The 21,306-nt window shown below is 41.9% G+C and overlaps 1 protein-coding gene across 2 annotated transcripts; it reads right to left on the bottom strand.

The window, feature by feature from the left end:
• Window positions 1-9,994: 9,994 nt before the first annotated feature.
• On the bottom strand, window positions 9,995-20,782 carry gabrg1 (gamma-aminobutyric acid type A receptor subunit gamma1). Of its 2 annotated transcripts, none has more exons than XM_035420088.1 (9): window positions 20,490-20,782; window positions 14,566-14,726; window positions 13,407-13,474; window positions 12,877-13,097; window positions 12,462-12,544; window positions 11,850-11,987; window positions 11,417-11,569; window positions 10,767-10,966; window positions 9,995-10,282 (listed from the first exon to the last, which is right to left on the bottom strand). In XM_035420088.1, exons 1-9 carry the CDS (start codon window positions 20,594-20,596, stop codon window positions 10,007-10,009), a joined length of 1,407 nt encoding a protein of 468 aa, XP_035275979.1. In that variant the 5' UTR covers window positions 20,597-20,782; the 3' UTR covers window positions 9,995-10,006. The 2 variants fall into 2 exon arrangements, with proteins under 2 accessions (XP_035275979.1, XP_035275978.1); XM_035420087.1 differs by having other exon boundaries at window positions 9,995-10,285; window positions 20,490-20,781.
• Window positions 20,783-21,306: the final 524 nt, after the last annotated feature.

Raw genomic sequence — 21,306 nt, 5'->3', positions numbered from 1 at the left:
GAGCGATGTTCATTGGCTGAGGTCAGGGGTGAGAAGGGCCTCCTAGAGGCGTTGCAGATGTATTTAAAGGTTTCCAACCTCCAGAGTCTCCCTGACAGCCTGAGTAAAAACAGCACTTTACTTTCAAAGGTGATATGCAGAGTTACCATAAAAGGCAACAAGGCCTTTGAAATGTTCTTTCTCGGGCTAACTTCAGCTGCCTTTCACGGAACAGAAAATGTTGCTAAAATATTAAATGATCAAGGGGGAAAAAAGGTGGCATGAAATCTGGAAATATACCCTCTTTCATCACCCTTCATACACATTGGGTCAAGAGTTGAAGAAATTACAAATGACTAATGATGATGATGATGATGATGGTGATGAGTATTAGTATTAGTAGAAATAGCATTATTATTTGAGGTTAGCAGGACTGTACACTCGGAGCAGACTGCAGTACCTGTGGAGGGGAAGGTTCCAGAAGAAAGCGGGCGCACGCGTGTCAGCTCGGGTAGATCGTTCAACACGGGCAGGTCGTTTGGCACGGCCTGTAAAAGCAGATAAAGGGCGGCTGGGCTGGCCGCAAGCCGCTCCTGCGGCGGGGGGGGTTTTAGACAGGGCTGGCAACCGCCGGCGGGAATGGCGGCCCGGGGGGCTCTTCCCCCTCGCACACGGCCGAGGGGCGAGAGGAATTGCCCCGCTTCGGGGCTCGGTCTGAGAGAAACGTGCTCACCAAACTGAAGGCACGTCTGTTCACACGTCATGGTTAAGAGAGGTGGAACATCTCTGAACAACCAGCCAGGAAAATACGTAGTAAAAAAACACCCCTCTTATATTTCAGATTTAGATAAGGGTATGGTGAGTGCAATTGCTAGAAATGAGTCAGGAGCTTGATTCCTGCAGGAACAAGTGTTGTGCTCAATGCTTTATTTATATCTTTGTTTATGTGTATAAGAGCTGAATTAAAATGGTCATGGGATTTTACAAAAAGGCTGTGCCAAGACCCTATACTCCAATGCTATGTGACACAAAAATAACAAACTGATTTGATATAAATTGATTCTCACTCAATACGAATTGGGTTCTGTTTTATTGGGTATGGAATCTGCTTGGCTTGTAAAACGGCACCAAGGATTGCATTGGTGGCTGCTTTTTTAGTCTTTTCATTAATTGAACAGTCCCTTCATTAATATTTTTCACCCTAAGGGTGTCCAAGAAGCACTGCGGTTTTAATTTCCTGGAATTCTTTTGTGATTGGATTAGGAACCGAGTAATGTGATCACTCCTCAGCCAGGCTTTCTATTGGTCAAATCAAGCCACTTTTACTTTCTCAGACTGCTCTGCAATCAAATTGAATGAATAAATAAGATCTTCTTTTATTGGGAAATGCAGGATGGTACTTTTAGTGCGGGCACATTTTAGCTTGTCGGCTGATTTACATGCAAATTGGTAATAAATACAAAATACTATGCCTGTTTATGGTTTGTTAGAGCTTATGAGTTTTTATTGGAAAATCAATTTCGTTTGGACGGGTCGATCCAGTTTTGATATGCAGTCACTCTTATCCACTGAATAGCATTATTAAGAAAGCATTCATGCAGTACCCCACACCACTGAGGTGACCTTAGTACAGTACAGTGTTTGAATTCAGTCACAGCTGTAATCTCACATCTGTTGAAATACCTGGGCAGAGGGAAGAGGCTTCTTTAACCTACAGCACAGTATGCCTAGCTTAACCTACAGCACAATAACCCTACTTAAACCTGCAGCACAGTTGCAGCACAGTAAGTCTAGTTAAATCTACAGCATAGTTATTTAGGCAATGGTTCTAATGGTTCTAATGTTGGTACTGTAGTTGCCAAATGCAAAAAAAAATGTCACTGCATTGACTGGTCAACAACATGGATGCTTTTGCATGCTCTTAACCTTACAGTATTTTAGAAATAAAAAAAAAATGTGGTCCAGTGTAATTTGAAACTGCTTTGTCTCAAGTTGTGGCAATGCTGTGATTTATTCATCCTATTAATACAGCCTTGCATTATTCAAATACATTAATGGAACATATTTATTTTTATGTTTGGAAATGCAAGTTGTTTGAAGGGGGTGAGATTTGTAGTCTTTTACAACGATCGACATGATGTATGATCCAGAATGCAAGAGAAGCTGTGATTCTAAATTGCTTTCAGAGACAGAAGATGGTGTCTGACCGGTCTTTGAAAGCTGCAGCGATTACCGTCTCGAGCAAACACGCGTTGTGCGTCGGCCTTCGTGTTTGTTCACATTTAAATGTGCAGAGGAAGTCCCGCTGTGCATTTGAAGGGCAGCTGATCATGTAATTTCCTTTCTGTCCAGCCTTTAGTCCTGTCGTACTAAAAGGGACTGCATTTGCTGTTCAAAAATGTTCTCAGATAATGAGATTTCTAAGTGGTGTTGTTGCATCCCTTTTTCTTTGATTTATCTGAGAATTCCAAATTAGATTTGTCAAAAATTCTCGGGCATTTATTTATTCGGTGCTGAACTGCATCCCTAAGCAGGCTTCGGGGCCTGGTAGACCCACCTGCCTTCTACAGGTCCTTGTAAAATGTTGTGATTCTCAGTACAGGGGTTTTGGCGCCATGCACCTTTTAATGTCATCTGCATGTGTGGAGTCTTTAATCCACCCAGCTTGTGTGAGTCTCAAGGTTCCCTGGTGTCACAGCCAGCGAGCAGAACGCCTTTGGTCTTTATTGCTGCTGATCTTGCTAAAACGCCAGCAACCGAGACCATCATTTTTAGTGCCACAATGTTGGCATGAGATCAACAGAACTAAAACCGTGTTTAAAGGGAATGCAAATTTCAGGGTTTTTAAAAATTATTATTATGAAATCCTTTTTTTAACGTGGAATCCTTTTACTTTTTGAAACTCACCCAAGTGCATAGAACTTATGCACCTTTTTGTACTCATGTCAGTAAATTAGCCTTTTTTGCTGCTGTTAGGGATGCTGTTGCTTTTGTGTTTATGAATTAACTTGATGCTTTTCCAGCCTGCATATTGTATTTACATGGAATTTTCTGGAGATTGATTCATCTGCACAGATTACTGTCAGATCCCCCAAGGAGCACAGAAGTATAACCCCCAGGCTAAGCACAGTTTTGCAGTCTTTGCCGTTCTTAAAAAAATATATATATTACCCATATTGATTCTGTGTTCCCCACTCTCAATATTATCCTGCAATGTTATAACCATTAATACCATTAATATTTAACTGCATATCCAGATAAAGAAACTTCATGGAAGCATTCTTTTCAGAAAGTCCATCTTCGAGCTCCAACAACCTGGCACTTATCTCCTGCTATACGATTCCTTAAATGGGATCCTCACGTGCATCATTGACCCCTTTTTATGAATAAATTTTTCAGAAGGTGGGCCATCAATGGAAATGGACAGAGAGCAGCACTGCTGTGAATCAGGGGAGTGTTGCAGTTATCCCGTTCAAACCTCATTTCTCTTGTAGAGAGGTACATGCTCACTGCTCACAGACTTCCTTTCACATGGCTATATGTCCATTCAAAATAAGTTAAATCCAGCTGTGTGTTAATCATTCATATAGTTAGAAAGCACTGCAAAACAAGTAGCTCAATAATAAAATTAAAAGCTCCATTGCATTCTCGTTATACTGGAAATCTACCACCCCGCAAATTAGGCCATTTTCAGTCCCTAACCCTGCTGTCGGCTGCTGTCCAAGGCCCTGTAGGCCTCCCTGGCTATAGGAGGGAACAGGCACTGCTGCTGTCCAAGGTCCTGTAGACCTCCCTGGCTGTGGGATGGAACAGGAGCAGCTGCTGTCCAAGGCCCTGTAGGCCTCCCTGACTGTGGGAGGGAACAGGAACAGCTGCTGTCCAAGGTCCTGTAGACCTCCCTGGCTATAGGAGGGAACAGGAACAGCTGCTGTCCAAGGCCCTGTAGGCCTCCCTGGCTATAGGAGGGAACAGGAACAGCTGCTGTCCAAGGTCCTGTAGACCCCCATAGGAGCCATTGCTTATATTTGTTTCAGCAAATGTACATAAGACTGCAAAGAAGACTAATATAAAGTTATAGAAACACTGACCCAAGACAGAGTTCTAACAACACTACCACAATCTTCGCTGTGAGTGTTCCTGTTTCTTCCTGTTTTGAGGTGGGGAAACTTGCCAAAGGCCAATCTTGAGTGTCTATCCTGTTAGCTCCCTCCACTTAATTAACCAGTGAAAGAGTAAAGTGAGGACCAGAATACCCTGTGCGTTAAACCCTGCAGTCTGTAGATCATTTCTATTGGCTTGAGAAAGTAGAACAGTCATGGCACATCAGTACTGAAGCGTATTTCTCGTGTAACACTTTTTACAGTGAATCTGACCTATTCAGGGTATCGATCGATTCAGATGTAACCACTTCACCCAGAAGATGTTTCAGGGATCAGGAGGGGGGAAAAAAAAAAAACGTTTTAGATGCTTGAGACAATCTGGTTTTTCAGGCACTGTTTTATTTGATTCACAGTGTATTGAGATACTTTACACAAAACAACACGGATATATAACCATTTGGGGGAGAAGGACACAAGCACTCACAGAAAGGCGACGTATTAACATGGCTCAGGTTTGCGGCTGTGAGAAGCCGCACAATGGCAGATACATCGGCACCTCTAGACAAAGGGAGCGGCCACAATCAACGCAGACGTGTGCAGCCTTTAAGCCCGGAAGTAAGATTTGGATACTGCAAACATTCCAGCTAGCGCATAATGCTAAACCAACTTTTAATAATATTACAGTAAGGTTATACTGAATACAAATGTTTAGAATTTCTTTAAGCTACCACAACTTTCCCAGTATATATATATAGGTATAGGTATAGGTATATATATATATAGATATATAGGTATATATATGTATATATAGGTATATATATATATATAGGTATATATATGTATAGGTGTGTATATATATATAGGTGTGTATACCTATACCTATACCTATACATATATATACCTATACCTATACATATATATACCTATACCTATATATATATATACATATATATATATATACCTATATATATATATACATATATACATATATATATACATATATATATATATACCTATATATACCTATACCTATATATATATATATATATATATACACCTATATATATAGGAAAAAAATGTAATGGTGTCCAGGCAAAAAATGTAAAGGACCCATCCAGACAATGTCAAAAGAATGTAGTATGCATGTTTTAAAAAATAAAATAAAAGCATTTAAAAAGCATTACTCCAACATCATTATTCCCTGCAACCTTACTCCAATGTTATTAAAAGTTTGGTTAACTGGGGTTGTCATAGCTGTTCGAATGTTCCACTTGTCGCAGTGGGTGGACATAAGAAATGAAAAACTATCACCATCAAAAAGACGAGGATACAACATCAGTAGATTTTACTCCATCTTGTTTGGGAGACATCACTACAAACAGGGGGAGGAGAGAATACATAGACCCTGTATACATCTGTGGATTTAAATGAACTAAACAAAATTAATCTATAAAAAGGAAAGGACCGCAAACATATGTACAAATTCATACAAATGACAGTAAATGTTAGGCACTGGTTATGGGCAAACGGAGCGCACATAATCGGTTTGGATGTAGAAATGTCATTTAGCCAGAGAGAACAAAGTATTAAGTGTAACAATGGAAAAATACACTTACTATATTCATAAAGATGGAGTACATGCATGTCTAATGTACACAACACCATGATTGCACACACATCCCATGTCATTAGTATCATGGTTGGAATTTGCTGGTTGAGTTGATTTTTTTTATTTATTTACTTTTTAAAACTCATGATATAAATGCCACTGGATGTGCATGAACATACATAGATAAATGCATACATGCACAGTAAAATCCAAGAGGAAACCCCACGTAATATTTTCCATCTCGTCTGGCCCAACAATCCAGTTTCTAATTCCCAAGTGCATTCTTGCATCCCTCAGAACACTTAAACAAAGGAAACTAGGGAGACGGAACAATTGGCTCAGGAGACGCGTTACATCGCGTACATTCGTGCGTATAAAAACTCGAGCTAACGGCAGATAGCGTCATTTTATAAAACGATCACATCGTACAATAGAAGGCATTGCTAGGTCGGTCCTTCCCCGGGGAAGGACGGTAGAGAAGGCCGCAGGCTGCACAACGTGGGCCCCGATTGGCAAATCTGTTAATGCAGCGGGACTTAGGCTGCGATGCCGCTCGTTCCGCTAACTCGATGTGCGGCGGGAATCACCCGCTACTTCGCGCCCGCTGAGCCGCACAGTGCTCCGGGGAACATCGTTAGCCCCCGGGGTCTGTTCCAGGCGTTCATTTTAACGGGATCCCGTACTGCGGTGTGTCCCAGAATGGCCCCATTTCCACCCCCCGCCTCCCCACCCTCCCTAAGTCACCGGTAACCGCAGCGTTTGCCGTATGCCAATACACCCATCCACACACAACACGCCTTTTCTGGTGGTGCAACTGCATCCGCGCCAAATGGAGCTGGACTGAACCGAGGAAAATCAGAACCAGATAAAAACATTTTTTTAAAAGACCACGGGAATAATTATTTATTCATATAGTACCATCCACCTGTCAGTCGGATAAGGCATTACAAACTGTACTCTCAAATTGGTAACTGATTTGTTGTAGTATAGATTTTGACCGTAATTGCAGTATATTGGGAATGTCATTATATTGTGATTACTGTTTAGTAATAAGTAAATATAAATTGCTGGTTGCTAACACAGGATTTTAAATGCTGATCCGTGTGAGAAGTTCAGTTTGTAATTAATTACCGAAAATAATTAATTTATTGGAACAAAACTAGATTAGAATTACTGATTTGTGAGAGCATTTATATTTCAAATACTGACTAATCATAATCGTAGATTACCAATATTGATTAGTTGGAGTAGCACTACATTATTGTAATTTGATTAGTGGGAAAAGTTAGAAGATTGGTTTTAAAGTAAATATAACAGTACTCTACCTGTCCCTCAATAATATGGTTTAAAATGCTCTGTTTTTCCCTTGTAATTGCATGATGGTAGAGCAGCAATAGCTCTACTCGTCTAAAATTATAGACTCTCTGACAAAAACAGTAAAAGCAAATAAATTGGCACCGTTTCCTGGCTCGGTGGTAAAGACCTTTTCAGTAGCAGCCTGCCGTTAAAACCAAAAGGAGGCAGACATTTTGAAGTACAACTATAACTTGACTACCTCAAATTCTACACAATTCAAAAATGCTATACTGCTTTATTTTATGCATTGTTCTGTTACTTACTGCAAATATTATCCATATATTTATATATACATACAAGTTTAAGTATTTTAAAATATGAATACATAGATTTTCACACTGCATTAAATTCATTTTAAAAGCCTGAGTGTCCCTGAAAAGTATCCTTCATTTTTCCAGCTAAATTTACTTCCAGATCAGCACTTATCTATATTAATAGATACATTTTTGCACAGCGGGACAATATTAAGAGTATATCAAAGTTGAAAATTCATATTGGAAAAATGTAACAAGGACAAATACCTATGGTTGTCAAAACTCTGCTTAAAGATAGCAAGCATTTGCATGCATTTGATTGACACGGTTATGCTTCAAAATACTGTCAGTCACATGGATGGCCAGAGAACTCTGAAAACAGTTTAATTCCAGAACAATGTTACCAACCTGCTCTTTGGTTTAAAGTGACTTTCTTTAGCAAATCTTAGGAAAGATTTATATAAAGGGTGACTTTTTTTTTTAACATAAGTTGGACAATACTCTTGCTGATGTCGTACGCACAGTATAGAAATTACAATTGCAATTTGGGTCGAGCATTTGAATCCTGCATCCTACTTCCTATATACTAGAGATAAAATGGAACCACTGATATGAACCTCAGGGTTAGAGTTACAGACTCAGAGATGAGGACCCCAGAGTCAGGGTTACAGACTCAGAGATGAGGACCCCAGAGTCAGGGTTACAGACTGCGGGATACATAAGGGACATGTCTTAGCACTATACAATGTGGCAAGAACCTGATTCATGGTTTAAAAAAAGAAAAGAAAAAGAAAAAGTATAATTATTGCTATGCTTAACATCCAAACCTAGAACTTGAATGATGAATGAATGTAACTTTTTTGGGCACTTCTTTTTTTTTTTGCCTTTAGTCTTCATAACGAAATGAGTCACCGCCACAAGGCGGTGAAATAATGGCTCAATCTGACAGTGTTTAAAGCATCTTTTTTCTATTTTTCTTTTTTTTTTTTTTTTAACAGCCCATTTTTTTTGCAATAAATGTTACGAATCAAATTCATTTCATGACATCCATATGATCACAGTGCTAAATTAGGGGAAAACTAAATGAAACCCAATGTGAAATCTGCAACATTGCAGCAAGGTCATTTTAGTCTCCTTTCACAGCCTAGTACATCCGGATATTGTGTCCTACAGTATATCACTTTCACATGCAGACATATACACTTCTCTGCAATTGTCCTTCCAGGAAAAGAAAGCCAGGATATTGGTTATAAATCTACATTCTCTATCATGATGACACTTGGACCGGGATGTTTTTTATTTATTATTAGTTCAGCTGACAGCACCATGATTCTTGGAGCTTGTCAGTGCATTGAGGGTATAAGCTTTTCTTCCTGTTCTGCAAATGAGGGTGACGTTTCATCAGCTGCTTGTAAAAAAACAAAAAGGGTTTTGCATTTAAATTTATTTACATATTTAACCAGGTAAGTCAACTGAGAACTGGGTTCTCTTGTAATGATGTCACCTGGGAAATCACAGTGAGCAGGGAATACAAGGGATCGTGTAGCCAATGGGATGTTGGGGATGTTGAGGTGACCAGATGCTCCAATTATAATACCTAAAGTTTAACATCTCATCGTAAGGATGGAACCATCTACAGCACAGTGCCCCCATCACTGTGCTAGTGCATTGGATTTTCTATTTGGCCCAAAAAGGAAGAATACCCTCTACTGGTCCACCAACAACTCTTCAGCATCTCCCATTCAAATACTGACCAAGCCCACCCCTGCTTAGCTTCAAGCAGTTAGACATGAAAATTAGTGCTAAGGCTGCTGGCCTATGATATAACTAGATTCAACTGTTCAACTGTATCATTTATAGTAACTAAGTCATTTAAATTCATATAAATTTACACACATAAAACTGTCAACTATATTATTTCTGTAGCGTCATCCTGGCCCAAAACTTGGATCCAGTTTACATGCATACAACTTCATGGGGAAAATGGCATTTTCTTATGCCTACATCTGAGCCAAAAACTGACAGAGTGGGCTCTAACTGCAGAGGTGATCCCACTGTGCAAGTGTTAATTCTTAAATATATCACAGGTGCATATCCCTTCAAAAATGAATAAAAGAGACTGTTCAGTTATTAATTGAATTAATTGTGATTAGGTCCACACAGCAGGCTTGTTCATACAAGCCTAAGAGTTAACTCTGAGCACTTCATTTAGCCCATCCAAGGAATGGACAAACATTTTGTTTTCTAATCAGGCTAGAGAACTCGATTAAGAGTCGCGTTCAAAATCTACAGGCGTGTGCTGGATAAGGTCACCTGTAATCAAGGACTTTTAGGAAGCTCAGAATGCAAAGCCACATCGCTCCTGTACACACCTGTGGTACTGCCTAAAGACTTTAAACCACGCTGCCGAAATGCTCCCCTCTGAACATGCAGCTTCATTCCCTACTCGTTGGAATATATTTGTCTAAAGAAGCAATTCTATTCGCAGCTTGCTGGCTCATTTTAAATTATGCACCCTACCCCATAACCTCCCCCCAATCTGTATCCCTGTTCTCCCAAAAACCAGAGGCGTAGTATACACAAGCAAGTTATTCTAAATCCTACACATCTCTAAGATCATTTTTAAAAAAACGTTAAATAATTTTTTTTATTTATGCTACATTTTTTTTTGTTTTCGTCTTTTTTTTAAATTTTTTTTTTTTTTTTTTTTACAGGTAGAGGTAGCCCACCCAGTAGACCAGGTTGAAGAGGCCGAAGGCGGTGGGGAAGAATATCCGGGCGTACGAGTCGATCTTGGACACGCGCACGTGCATCCTGTTCTCCCGCCACGCCCCCGAGCGGCAGTCGTCGAAGCAGCAGAAGAAGCTGGCGCAGTCCTTCCCGTCCAGGCACTCGTAGGCGTAGTCCTCGTCCTCCTGGTAGGGGGCGATGTTGTTCATCTGCAGCAGCGACGCCCCCGGCCGGATGTTCACCACAGCTGATTTCTGCTGAGGGATGGATGGATGGATTGGGGGATGGATGGATGGATTGGGGGATGGGGTTAGGGACCTGGCATGACCATTACTGCAGGAACCTACCATGTCTGCTAATGTTGTACACTTAAACTGGAGGGGCTGGCTTAACACTGAAAGGATGTGCCTGTACCTCTTTATTGAGAGTACTCTCGCTCCCTTGCTCTCTTTCTATGTCTCTTTCCCTCCTCTCTCTTCCCCCCCCCTCTCTCTCACTCACACTAGTAGTCCCAGTTCCCCTGCTCACAGATGACAGCGATATGCACTTTGCTTCGCTGATGAGCCCTTATGTGCTTCGGGGCTGGCGTGTCGGACTCCCCTGGGCGCAGCTTCGCCGCCCCCCCCCCCCCCCCCCCCCCCCCCCCCCCCCCGCCCCTCCTCGCCGGCAGCTGGCGGCGCTGCTCCACTCCAGCGGTGACGGTGGATTTTTTAAAATCACCGCGAGTCGTCCTCTCACCTGCGCGTCGCTGGCTTTGGCCTTCTTCGCCTGGCGGTTGCTGGTGAAGTAGTGCAGCGTTCCGTACTCCATCAGCGCGGCGAAGGTGAAGATGAAGCAGACGGACACGAACAGGTCCATGGCGGTCACGTACGACACCTTGGGCAGGGACTTCCTGGAGATGGTGCTGAGGGTCGTCATGGTGAGCACCGTGGTGATACCTGCACAGGAGACCCGGTTAGAGCTGGTCAAACACACTGACCGCAGCGTCCGACACACTGACCGCAGCGTTCAACACACTGACCGCAGCTCAAATGAACTGTAACCAGAGCCCAAAGGGCGCAGGACTATGACCTCAAGTGAAAGCCCAGCATCACTATAGGCCCAATGCAAGCATTAAAACCAGGCCCAAAAGCAGAGGTGGTCAACCCAGGTCCTGGAAAGCCACAGTGTGTCTGCAGGCTCTTCTCGATACTCAGCACTTAAAAGGATTATTTAAAGCAGTTGATTACATGTAACTCACCTTATCTGGTTTCTTGGGTCTAAAGTGGCTGTATTTAAGATGAAAACGGCAGACCCTGTGTCTCACCAGGACCTGCGTTGGGCACCTCTGCTCTAGAAAGGCCCTCCAGAATAAAATTCTCTAGAAAGGACAACAGAATCAGAAGAACCTAAGGACGTTCTGGCTGGCACAGCATCCTTGTTGATCCAGAAGGAGACCCAGGACAGCACCACGATCATGCTGCAGGGGATGTAGGTTTGAATGGTGAAGTACCCCATCCGCCGACTCAGGTCAAAAAAGATAGTCATGATGACATACTCTCCTAAGGAAGGGGAAACACAAAACCCCTTGAAAACAAGACTCAGCCGTCTCTTAACTATGACTATGCCCCCTCAAAACAAGACTCAAACCATCCCTTAACTATGACTATGCCCCCTCAAAACAAGACTCAAACCATCCCTTAACTATGACTATGCCCCCTCAAAACAAGACTCAAACCATCCCTTAACTATGGCAACACCCCCTCTCAAAACAAGACTCAAACCATCTCTTAAATATGACAAGACCCCCAATGGCAATAACGTAAGTGGGAGGAGTCACACCTGATTGGGTATGGGCCACATCTGAAGTGTTCCTCAGCCCCACAAAGGCAAACTGGTACAGTCTCCAGTATCGCTGGTCCGCCACCTCCACCGATCGCCGTTGCCAGCGGTACTGAATCTCATTCTTGGGGTAGCCATCTAGAGGACAACAGCAGAACAGCAGCAAAGTTAACTGCGAGTCATCACTGCAAAAGGCTGAGACGCAATCTGAAAGCACTAAGAGACCTTGTATGGATTCCCTAGCTGTGAAATTCCCTGGCCACTGGAGCCAGGAACAGCAATGGCAGAGGACAGGAAGTGGCAGCGGCCAGATGGTGAAACACAAGACCGGTGGAATGTGGCACACGGGACACGAATCATGCGACAAAGCAATGCATGATTTATGATTTTTTTTTTTTTTTTTTTTAAACTGCACTTGAATTTATTTTATTTTTTTTGGGTGGAAAAAGTAAGCTCTGCCTCGACCCTACAGGCCTGTAAGATGACGTTCAGGGATGGAGGCACTTTTGCAAATGACGTCAGCTTCTGACAGCTCTGGAATCTTACTGAACCCGGGAGGGGGGCGGGGGGGGGGAGATGTTCGTGGATAACGGGTGAGAATTTAGCACCTACAGCTGGAAAACTCCAGGGGGCAAGAGTGCTCGTCCATAGGAAAGTTATGCAGCTTAAGGTAGCACTCCGCATTAATTGTCAACCTGACAAAAAAAAAAAAGAATTGCAGAGGAAAAATAAAACAACGGAACAAGTAATCATTACGTATGTGCATCACATCCTTTCTGAAAGGTTATGTCATGATAGCGTAACTTTTAATTTTTTTCATTTTAATTTTTATTTCATGTTACTTTTTCACTGTTGTTTTTCGGTGCAAACATGCAAGAGAACATCAGTTTCATGTGTAAAAATAAATAAATAAATAAAATTGAACAAATAAACAAAGCCTTTAACCTTGACAGAGTACAAGATGTAGAATTTAAAAGGTGCACAGACAGAACTAGCGCTAAACGGACACGTTCGCGAGCGACGCTACCTCAGCGTGTACATCACCCGCCCGTTGCTCCAGAGCCTCAGCAGCCGGTTGGGCGTGGTGATCCAGTGCGCGTCGGACTTCCGGGAGTTGCGGAAGAAGGTGTCCGGGATCCAGATCTTGCCCACCATGTTGCTGTTGAGCATCAGCAGCTTCATGGTGCTGTTGAACTTCAGACGGCTATCGTACCACGTCTGAGCGAAGAAGATGTCGATGGTGTACTCCTTTTAAAAAAAATAAAAAATAATAATAAGACAAGCAAAACTCATTTCATGAGCGTGCCACCATCAGATGCTCAGGTCCTTATTTTACACTTGTGCAGAAAAGCATCTGACTAATTAGGCAGTAACAGCATATTACTGTAAATCATGCAAATGGTGCTGGTGGTGCTTCTTTTTATTTTTTTTTTTAATGTTTGCAGATGGGAAGGTCTGTATCTCCGTGGTTATGAACACATTTTTTTTTAAAGACTGACTTCCTGAATCCTACCATCTGTTTCCTGGCTTTTGAACGAGGGAAGAGAACGCGCTCACCATATTTATGGGGTCGACGGGTCCGATGCTGTTGACGTACACCGCCGCCTCGATAACGGTTGGCCTCACTGTAAAAGATCGCAAGGCGCCGTGGGAATGTGGTTTGGACTATTAAAAATACATCCGCGTTTTAATGGGGGGCATCTATCTATTTCAGAGACACCCTGGAGTTTTAAAACCTCTTCAATTATACCATCAAAGTAAGAACCTCCGTGCCAGGCCTGATCGATGTGTGCTCTCAATCTTCTTTGAGGTCATTTGCAGTGTCCAGTGGAGCTAATGAACTTAATTCTTTGCACAGTAGTATTGGTTTTAAATCCATAATGATCTGGCTCTGTTACAGCAATAATCTCGGTGGAAATTCAAGCGTATGCAAAGCGCCAGGTTCTCAGAAGGGGACCACACCGACTGCAATTATCCGGCCGCAACTGGAGCTCACGGTTAGAGCAACGCTGGTCAGCAGAATCGGTTTTCTGTTCAAAATGCCCATGCCTGAATTCCATCATCATCATCATCACAGCTTTGGTTTACCATTTAATGAAAGTGTTGATTTTTTTTTTTTTTTTTTTTTTTTTTTTTTTTTCTTCCTACACGAAGAGCTTGGTGAGTTCAGCAAAAAAAGCCAAAAATAAACTTTCCAAACTTGTTTATGAAACCGGAAAAAAGTCACACTTGGAACTTCTGGCAAGTCAAAGGCAAAGTTGAATGCAAATTTTGATTTCACCTAGGCCCCAGTTCACGTGTTGATTTATGTTCTATTATATTGAAAGATAAATGAAAGAAAGGAATAAGACATAAATGCACACAAATAAGGCTAGGATTTAATCAAAATTGTCATTAACTTCTATTAACAATTTATAAACAAACATTATTTGTTTTCTTGACAAGCACAGTGTGGAGAGTTCAGCAATCACTATAATGAACTTGTCAAACGGAGTTTGAGAAGAAAAGGTGCATAACTTTTGATGTACAAGAAAACCAAATCAAAGACAATGTTGACTGAATACAAGCCTAAATCCATGTTAAACCTGCGTTCAATTAAAAATGTGTCCTTAAGTTAAAAATACAAGTGAATGCACGCATTGAATTGTTTCTGCAAGTGAAAGGTAAGGATGTTTGTTGATTGATTTCCAGGGCCTGTGTGTGTGCGTTCGCTCACCTCCAATGTCAGGTCGCAGTTTGTTGTCGTATCCCTGCAGCAGCTTATTCAGGATCAAGGTGACGTCGCTCTCGTAGACCTTGGGTGACAGAACCCACGTTTTATTTATGGGGACGTCTTCATAGTCTTCCTCCTCCAATTTGTTCGGGCCAAACGTCTCACTTCAAGGAGAAAAAAATAATGTAAAAAAAAAAACAGATTCGTTTTCAGACGCTCATTATCACAACACAATCAATTTCACCTCGGGGGGGGGGGTGGTACCCCCCGATGATTTCTCTAATAGACATATTGGCAGTAGTGTGAAGATGAATCGGCCAAAAAGGACAAGGTTGCAGCTTCAAGTCCCACAGGCACTGCTATGAACATCATTTTAAAAAAAAATTTATAAAGGACAAGATTGTTTGCAGTTTTGATGTCAGTCAAAAAGGGAAAGCAAGCTGACGCACTTGAAACGAAGCCACCCTCCAAGATCCTGAAACGCACGCATAAACGGCCTCCTTTTGTACCCAACCTTACGAAAAAATAAATAAATCCAAAAGCCAGGTGTCCAAAAACCACGTAGGAACACCCAACATGTGAAGAGTACTGTCGGGCATCTAGTTTTTCGATTATCGACTTTGAGAAACGGACAGTATAATTTGACCCGGCACACTTGCTCTGTGTGACCATAGGAATATTTCTGTTTTCTCTCTGCCTCCTTTCCCCGCTGCTCCCTCCACAACTATCTACTATGTGGAAAAAAAGTCTAATTTCACGTGATCTTTCACCAACAACCAGCACCTCCTCATGTACAAACATCCTACCATAGGGAAGTGTTGTATATCTAGACCTCTGGATCACCATCTTCAATTTGTAATGGCCAATCCAACACAAACATCCAAATCCAACACCGTGGATATAGGTCCAGCATCTGAGCTGTGCAGTCACTGTACTGGAGGACTGTGTGAAGCTGACTCTGTCGGACCCCAGGTGTCCAGATAAGTGTGTTTTGCGCTGATGATACGGGGCGGACCCTCCCTGACTGTGGACACGGAGCACCCCACGTGACCCTTGGCCACAGTCGGCACCGATGCAGACGGGATTCTATTCTGAGACTGTGGGGTGAATCATTGGAGCCAAAAAACAGGTGCTTGCCACCAGGGAAAGAAGCCCAGTTTGTGCATAATTAATAAAAGTCTGCAGTGGGAGACAGACACAGTGCGCTTGCCTTTGCTTGGGCAGTCCAATGGCAAAAAAACTATAATGAACCCTGAGAGAATGCAAAGGGTGATGCTAACATGCTTTCGCACACACGCGCGCACACACACACACACACACACAGATCTGTCTGATTCTTACAGCAGGGTGCTGATGCTGTTTCTCCTTAATTGCCCAGAATGATATATTGCAAAGGTCTGAAAGCTTGGGATCCTTCCAGACAATTCAGCTATTTCCACTGTGTGTGACTATCTATTATGGAATGTCCCTACAGGACGCATCTATAACCTACTGTCCCCACAAGTAATACACACTGGACACATCTATAACCGAATGACCCCACAAGTCACACACAGGACTCATCTATAACTGACAGACCCCACAGGTCACACACACACACGACACATCTATAACTGACTGTTCCCACAGGTCACACACAGGACACATCTATAACTGACTGTCCCCATAAGTAACACAAACAGGACATCTACAGTTTGGCCAAGGAAAAGGACAGTAGTTGTGTTTTTTAATGTATAATTAGTATTCCAGTTGAGATATTTATTAACTTACACACAAGCTGAAGGTGAGTGAAATGGAGTGATACCTGTATTGTGGCCTTGGCATTTAGGATGAGTATTTTCTGTGATATTTTATTGCTTTTTGCTTCAACAGAGAAGCAGACAGCCCAATAAAAGTGACATGCTATTAAGATAAAAAAGAGACAAAAACAAAATGCTATAAATAAGCATAAAATGTCACATACATTTACAACAAAAACGGAACAACAGGTAGAAATAATAATAATAAACTTGTATAAAACTTGTTTTAAATACCTAAGGGGAAATGGTAAATAGATTCAAGGAGAGAGCTGAAATAAATCATCACCATGCACGTATGTGCTTGAGGCAGCACCTCCCCTGCTATGAAGTTAATGTCAGCGCTGAGCTTTTCCCCCTAGAAGACAGAACTGATCTGCTGATCTGCTGCTGGTCCCAGAGCTGACTGATTCCGTGTGACAATTCTGCCAACGCTGCCGGATGTTTGCTCTGTAGGTGATGCAGCAGATGGGGCACTGAGAGAGACCGCATGTGCGTTTCTGTTTATGTAAACAAAATGTAATTCAAAAAACCTGGACATTCTCTGAGCACAGTTATTATTATTATTTTTTTTATGGTTGTGCATCCTCGAGATCGGACCCGTTGTAGAAATGGTGCATCTACAATTGATGGCAGCGGATTTTATGTAGATTTTAAGCACCGCTTTCGACACCATGTCTCATTAATATAAATGCGTGTTTGTAGACAGCATTTGCACACAATTACCTTTTGTAATGTGCCAACAACTGCATGGAGCGGTTTGTTCCAAACTGCATGACACTTTTCTTTTAAGATGAAACGTTTGTTTCGTGGAAGTGCTCACGGCATTTACTGCTATTTCTTTCAGTGATGAAAGAAACAAATTAATTTGTATATTTTGCACCTTTTCCTGACTCTGATATGGTTAACTGGCCATTTCTACAGTTGGCAGGATATCCATGTTTTGCTGGAGCAATAAGAAATAAATTTTTTTTTTAAGAAATTATTTGACACTACTATATCCATAGACCCATGATGGTGGGAATGGCTAGTCAAAAAGCCCTTCTGCATGACATGTTTGTCCTGCTATGTCTTCTGTTAATTTTTTTTTTTTTTTAACTTTATTATACTGTGTATATACATTTTCAGATCTATTTGGAATCTGTTCACAGAATATTGTGTGATGGAACCCTTTATATTTTTTGATTTCTTACTGAAGTTGTAAACAGTCGACAATTTTAAAAGTATAGATTTTTTACGCCCAGCACTTTGTTCTGTACTAAAACAGACTTATTTCTAAATAAACTTCAGATTGATTTTTATATATACTCAAACCAAAGTCCCTCCAAGTATGACTTGGAGGGTTTTAAATATACTCTGCTAAAAATCTGTCCTGCTGTTGAAAGGACAATCTCTCTTAGGGGGAATATCTCATGGGAGGCAAACTCATTAAAGTCCACTGGTTTTTTAAAATATGGGCCTTGAACCTTCGATGTGGGAACTATTTGAGACCCCAGGCCCAGACAATGCTGTGCCGTGATGCCATTAGAACACGATGTGCGTGAAAGGGCAGTTTACAAGATTTACTGCTCGCCTCAGCACGTAGATTGGACAACTAGACTGCAGCTGAATATTTGCATGAGGCGCTGTAATCATCATTTACATACAAACTGCAACACAGAACTTTACTGCATGATGACTGTGGTCAGTATGAGGACAGCTGTTGAACAAGAGGTTACAATGTCACTTTATGACTAGATTTACACAACAAAATGTATATGTTCTTATACACAAGCTTTTTTTTTCTTTTAATTTCCAGAGAAAACCTATTGAGGAGTGGAGCATGGTGAAGATTGTGTGTTTGGTTTAAGTATTTCAAACAGAAATGGAGCACTTGCCATAATCCTTAGAGGTATGATAATCTCAGCTGTTAGGCAGCGGTTAGCCCCCCATTGAAAAGCATTATTTCCATGGCTCTCTACTGCATATGAAAATACCTTTCCACACGGTCCCCCTCATTAGCCTGCTCTGCTGCTGCGCTACCAAGGGCAAAACTGGCCAATTTGGGACAACAACAAAGCAACAACAAAGATCCTGGGCATGTGTTAGCCTTCGCTAACACACAGGGGCTAAATGTAGTTTGCGTTAGCATCTGCTAACAAACACACACAGGCAACATACAGCTCATGTTAGCAACCACTTAAATATAATTTTGCCCCTGTGTTTTTATTAGACCAATACAAGAGGCAAGCGTAGTCACGAAACTGCACATTTACATATTGCCCTTATACTGTCAAAGACTGATTCACCCAAAATGATCTTTTTTGACACCATAGCTGAACAGGAACTGGAAGTAGCTTAAGAGCCTCCCTAGAAATGGTAACAGGAAGTTACGCATGAACGACGGACCTGAGGCCCTAAACTCAAGATGACACCCCAAAAACAGTCAAATCACCTTTATATGTGCTGTTATTCGCCAACGCACTGCACGCAAACAGCTCCACACTTCAGAGGGCGTCAGCTAGCATTTTAAAATTATTTTTTCAAATACTGTAACTCCCTGTGGAGATAAACATGCTCCTCTCTGTGAGTCTGCTACACTGTCCTGTACTTGCCAGCTGGGACAAAGATAATGCAAAGGTCGACACATTCACACCGATCCAAGCAATCGATGTAAAGCATCATGGTAACAGACAGCATGAAGTACCGTATATCGAACGATTAAATGTAATATACTCCCAGTTGGTGGGTAGGGACAGTTGGGGTTGACCTTAGGCTCACAAGACTTGCCTGTGAAAATAATGTTGAAGTTCAAGATGCAACTACAGTGAAGCCAAATTCCATGTATGTTTATGTTTATGGATAACTGTTGCCATGAGTGCAAATGTTAGGCTAATCACATGCACACACGAGCCCTCATGCTTCCGTCACACAAACAAGGCAAAGACCATGTATCACTCTGAAGCAGTTCATACAGGTGTCAATATAGTCTTTCATAGAATACTGCCAGAATTAAAAAATTAATTAATTAATTAAATTAAAAAAATAAAAATAAATGGGTTGCCTGCTTCTGTGGTATTACTTAAATACATAAATGCCCATGATCACCTAAAATTATTCATTTATCTTACTGCATGGTGCAAAACTAGCTGACTAGGGTATTTGACCATATGTGATATCATAGCTGCAATTTACAAAAGGGGAACATTTCATCCTCAACCATAAATCACTTGACTTATTTTGCGGGGGGGGGGGGGTGCTCGGGGGCGGGGCGGGGCGGGGCGGGGCGGGGGCGCAACTGGACATTTCTGTGGAGACACATACAACCTATAAACCCTTTGCCGCAGATCTAGAACAGACGAAAATGACTCAAAAGCATATCGGGCACGCGGACACGTTCTAGCCACGCTGGTCACCGGGATCCGTATTATGTTCGCTATTAACGAACACGTTTCTCAATTAACCGACTAAAATGAAAATATGTGTACATGTGTTTAAGAGAACGTAGTGTAGGTCCGCTCTCGTGTATACGGTAACTGAGTCTGGGAATTAAAACGCTGGTGTCTGACTTGGCGCATAATTCGTATTCTTCGCAAGTACGTTGATCTCAATGAACGAGGTGGCCTCGGCAGCCCAAGGTTGTCCTTCTTCCTGAAGTGACATTGCCTAGTAAAACAGAAACGGAGCGAAACGGACTGTCTCCGCAACCAAACACACACGCACACGCGGCTGCAATACTAGGTTTCTGTGATAAAGGCAGAAAGAACTCGGATCAATTTTGATCACCCTTTTGTGCGCTTTTCATTAACAGTATTGCAGACACAAGTGTCTGTAGGATTTCTCCACCTCGTTATTACAAGACTATATCGCGACAGTGTTATTATTATTATTATTATTATTATTAGCGATAGAATGTTCAGTATTATAACAGTAACGAAATGCTGCAAACATAGGGTTAACCAGGAAACCTCCTAGCCCATTCACACGATATGCAGTTTCGCTCGAAGATGCACATGAATAATAGATATTTACTTAAAACTACCCAGCCCGGTTATATAAAAACGCAGCACTCTTCGACCAGCATCTCGAACAGCAACCTTTGTCATAACCACATTCCTGCTTTCTTTTCGCCTCCTCGAATGCCAAACTTACCAGACTCGTAGGCAACCCAGAAGCAGGCAAACAACCAGCACTTTTCCTCCGGCACGATGCGGCCGAACCTCCGAACCGAGCGCGAAATCCCCACCGTTCATGTTCATTGAAAATGATTGGGAAATGTGGGTCTGGAAAAGGATACCACGCAAATATATTCCCTTTCTACTTCTTCAACTGTTTTAGTGTTATTCAGCGGGGAGCGGGCAGGGTCCGGGTCTGTGGATTGACAGTTCAATCTACCAATCGGTGTATTTGAGTGTTGCATACATTATTTTTTATAGTATCGGGCTCCAGTAAGGTGGGGCTGAGGGCAGAGACAGACACCCTATATGATTTGCAGAAGCCGGCTTTCGGTATCCCCGTTGCAACGACCTCCAGCGCGTGAGGAGCATCAGCGCCGCGTACTTCATAATCCTCGCCCATCATCTGCGCTCGCGACCGGATGACAGGTCCCGATTTTCACAGATAAAGTGATTGGATTGAGTTTGTCTTGGGCGTGTAAAGTTCGAACGCACCCACTTCTCCAATCAATCAATCAATTGGTGCCGTTGTCGCTGTTTATTGATACATTGGATGCGTTCTCCAAAATTGTTACATACGTAGTTATATGAAAGATATTAATAATCAACACAAGTGGAAATGTCCTTATTGTTTTTCATTTTAAACCTGTTTTAATCTGTAATGAAGATCATTATAAATAATAATAGTAATAATTGTCACCATCATCATTATGAACCTTTATGTACAACAGAAATCCCAATCAAGTCATATCAAGCAAAGGTTCCATAGAATTAAAAACTAAACACACCTTAGC

This window comes from Anguilla anguilla, chromosome 5 (assembly GCF_013347855.1).
Source record: "Anguilla anguilla isolate fAngAng1 chromosome 5, fAngAng1.pri, whole genome shotgun sequence".
Taxonomy (NCBI): domain Eukaryota; kingdom Metazoa; phylum Chordata; class Actinopteri; order Anguilliformes; family Anguillidae; genus Anguilla; species Anguilla anguilla.
The sequence above is the reverse complement of the archived record's forward strand: the minus strand, read 5'-3'. Positions and strand labels throughout refer to the sequence as shown.

What these genes read in the sequence shown, in the direction of transcription:
- gabrg1 (XM_035420087.1), bottom strand. Translation starts at nt 20,596, where the DNA reads ATGAACATGAACGGTGGGGATTTCGCGCTCGGTTCGGAGGTTCGGCCG. An exon ending in CTGGGTTGCCTACGAGTCTG is followed by an intron (nt 14,727 to 20,489) that starts GTAAGTTTGGCA and finishes TTCTCCTTGAAG; the next exon opens with TGAGACGTTTGGCCCGAACA. An exon ending in CCGTCGACCCCATAAATATG is followed by an intron (nt 13,098 to 13,406) that starts GTGAGCGCGTTC and finishes TTTTTTTAAAAG; the next exon opens with GAGTACACCATCGACATCTT.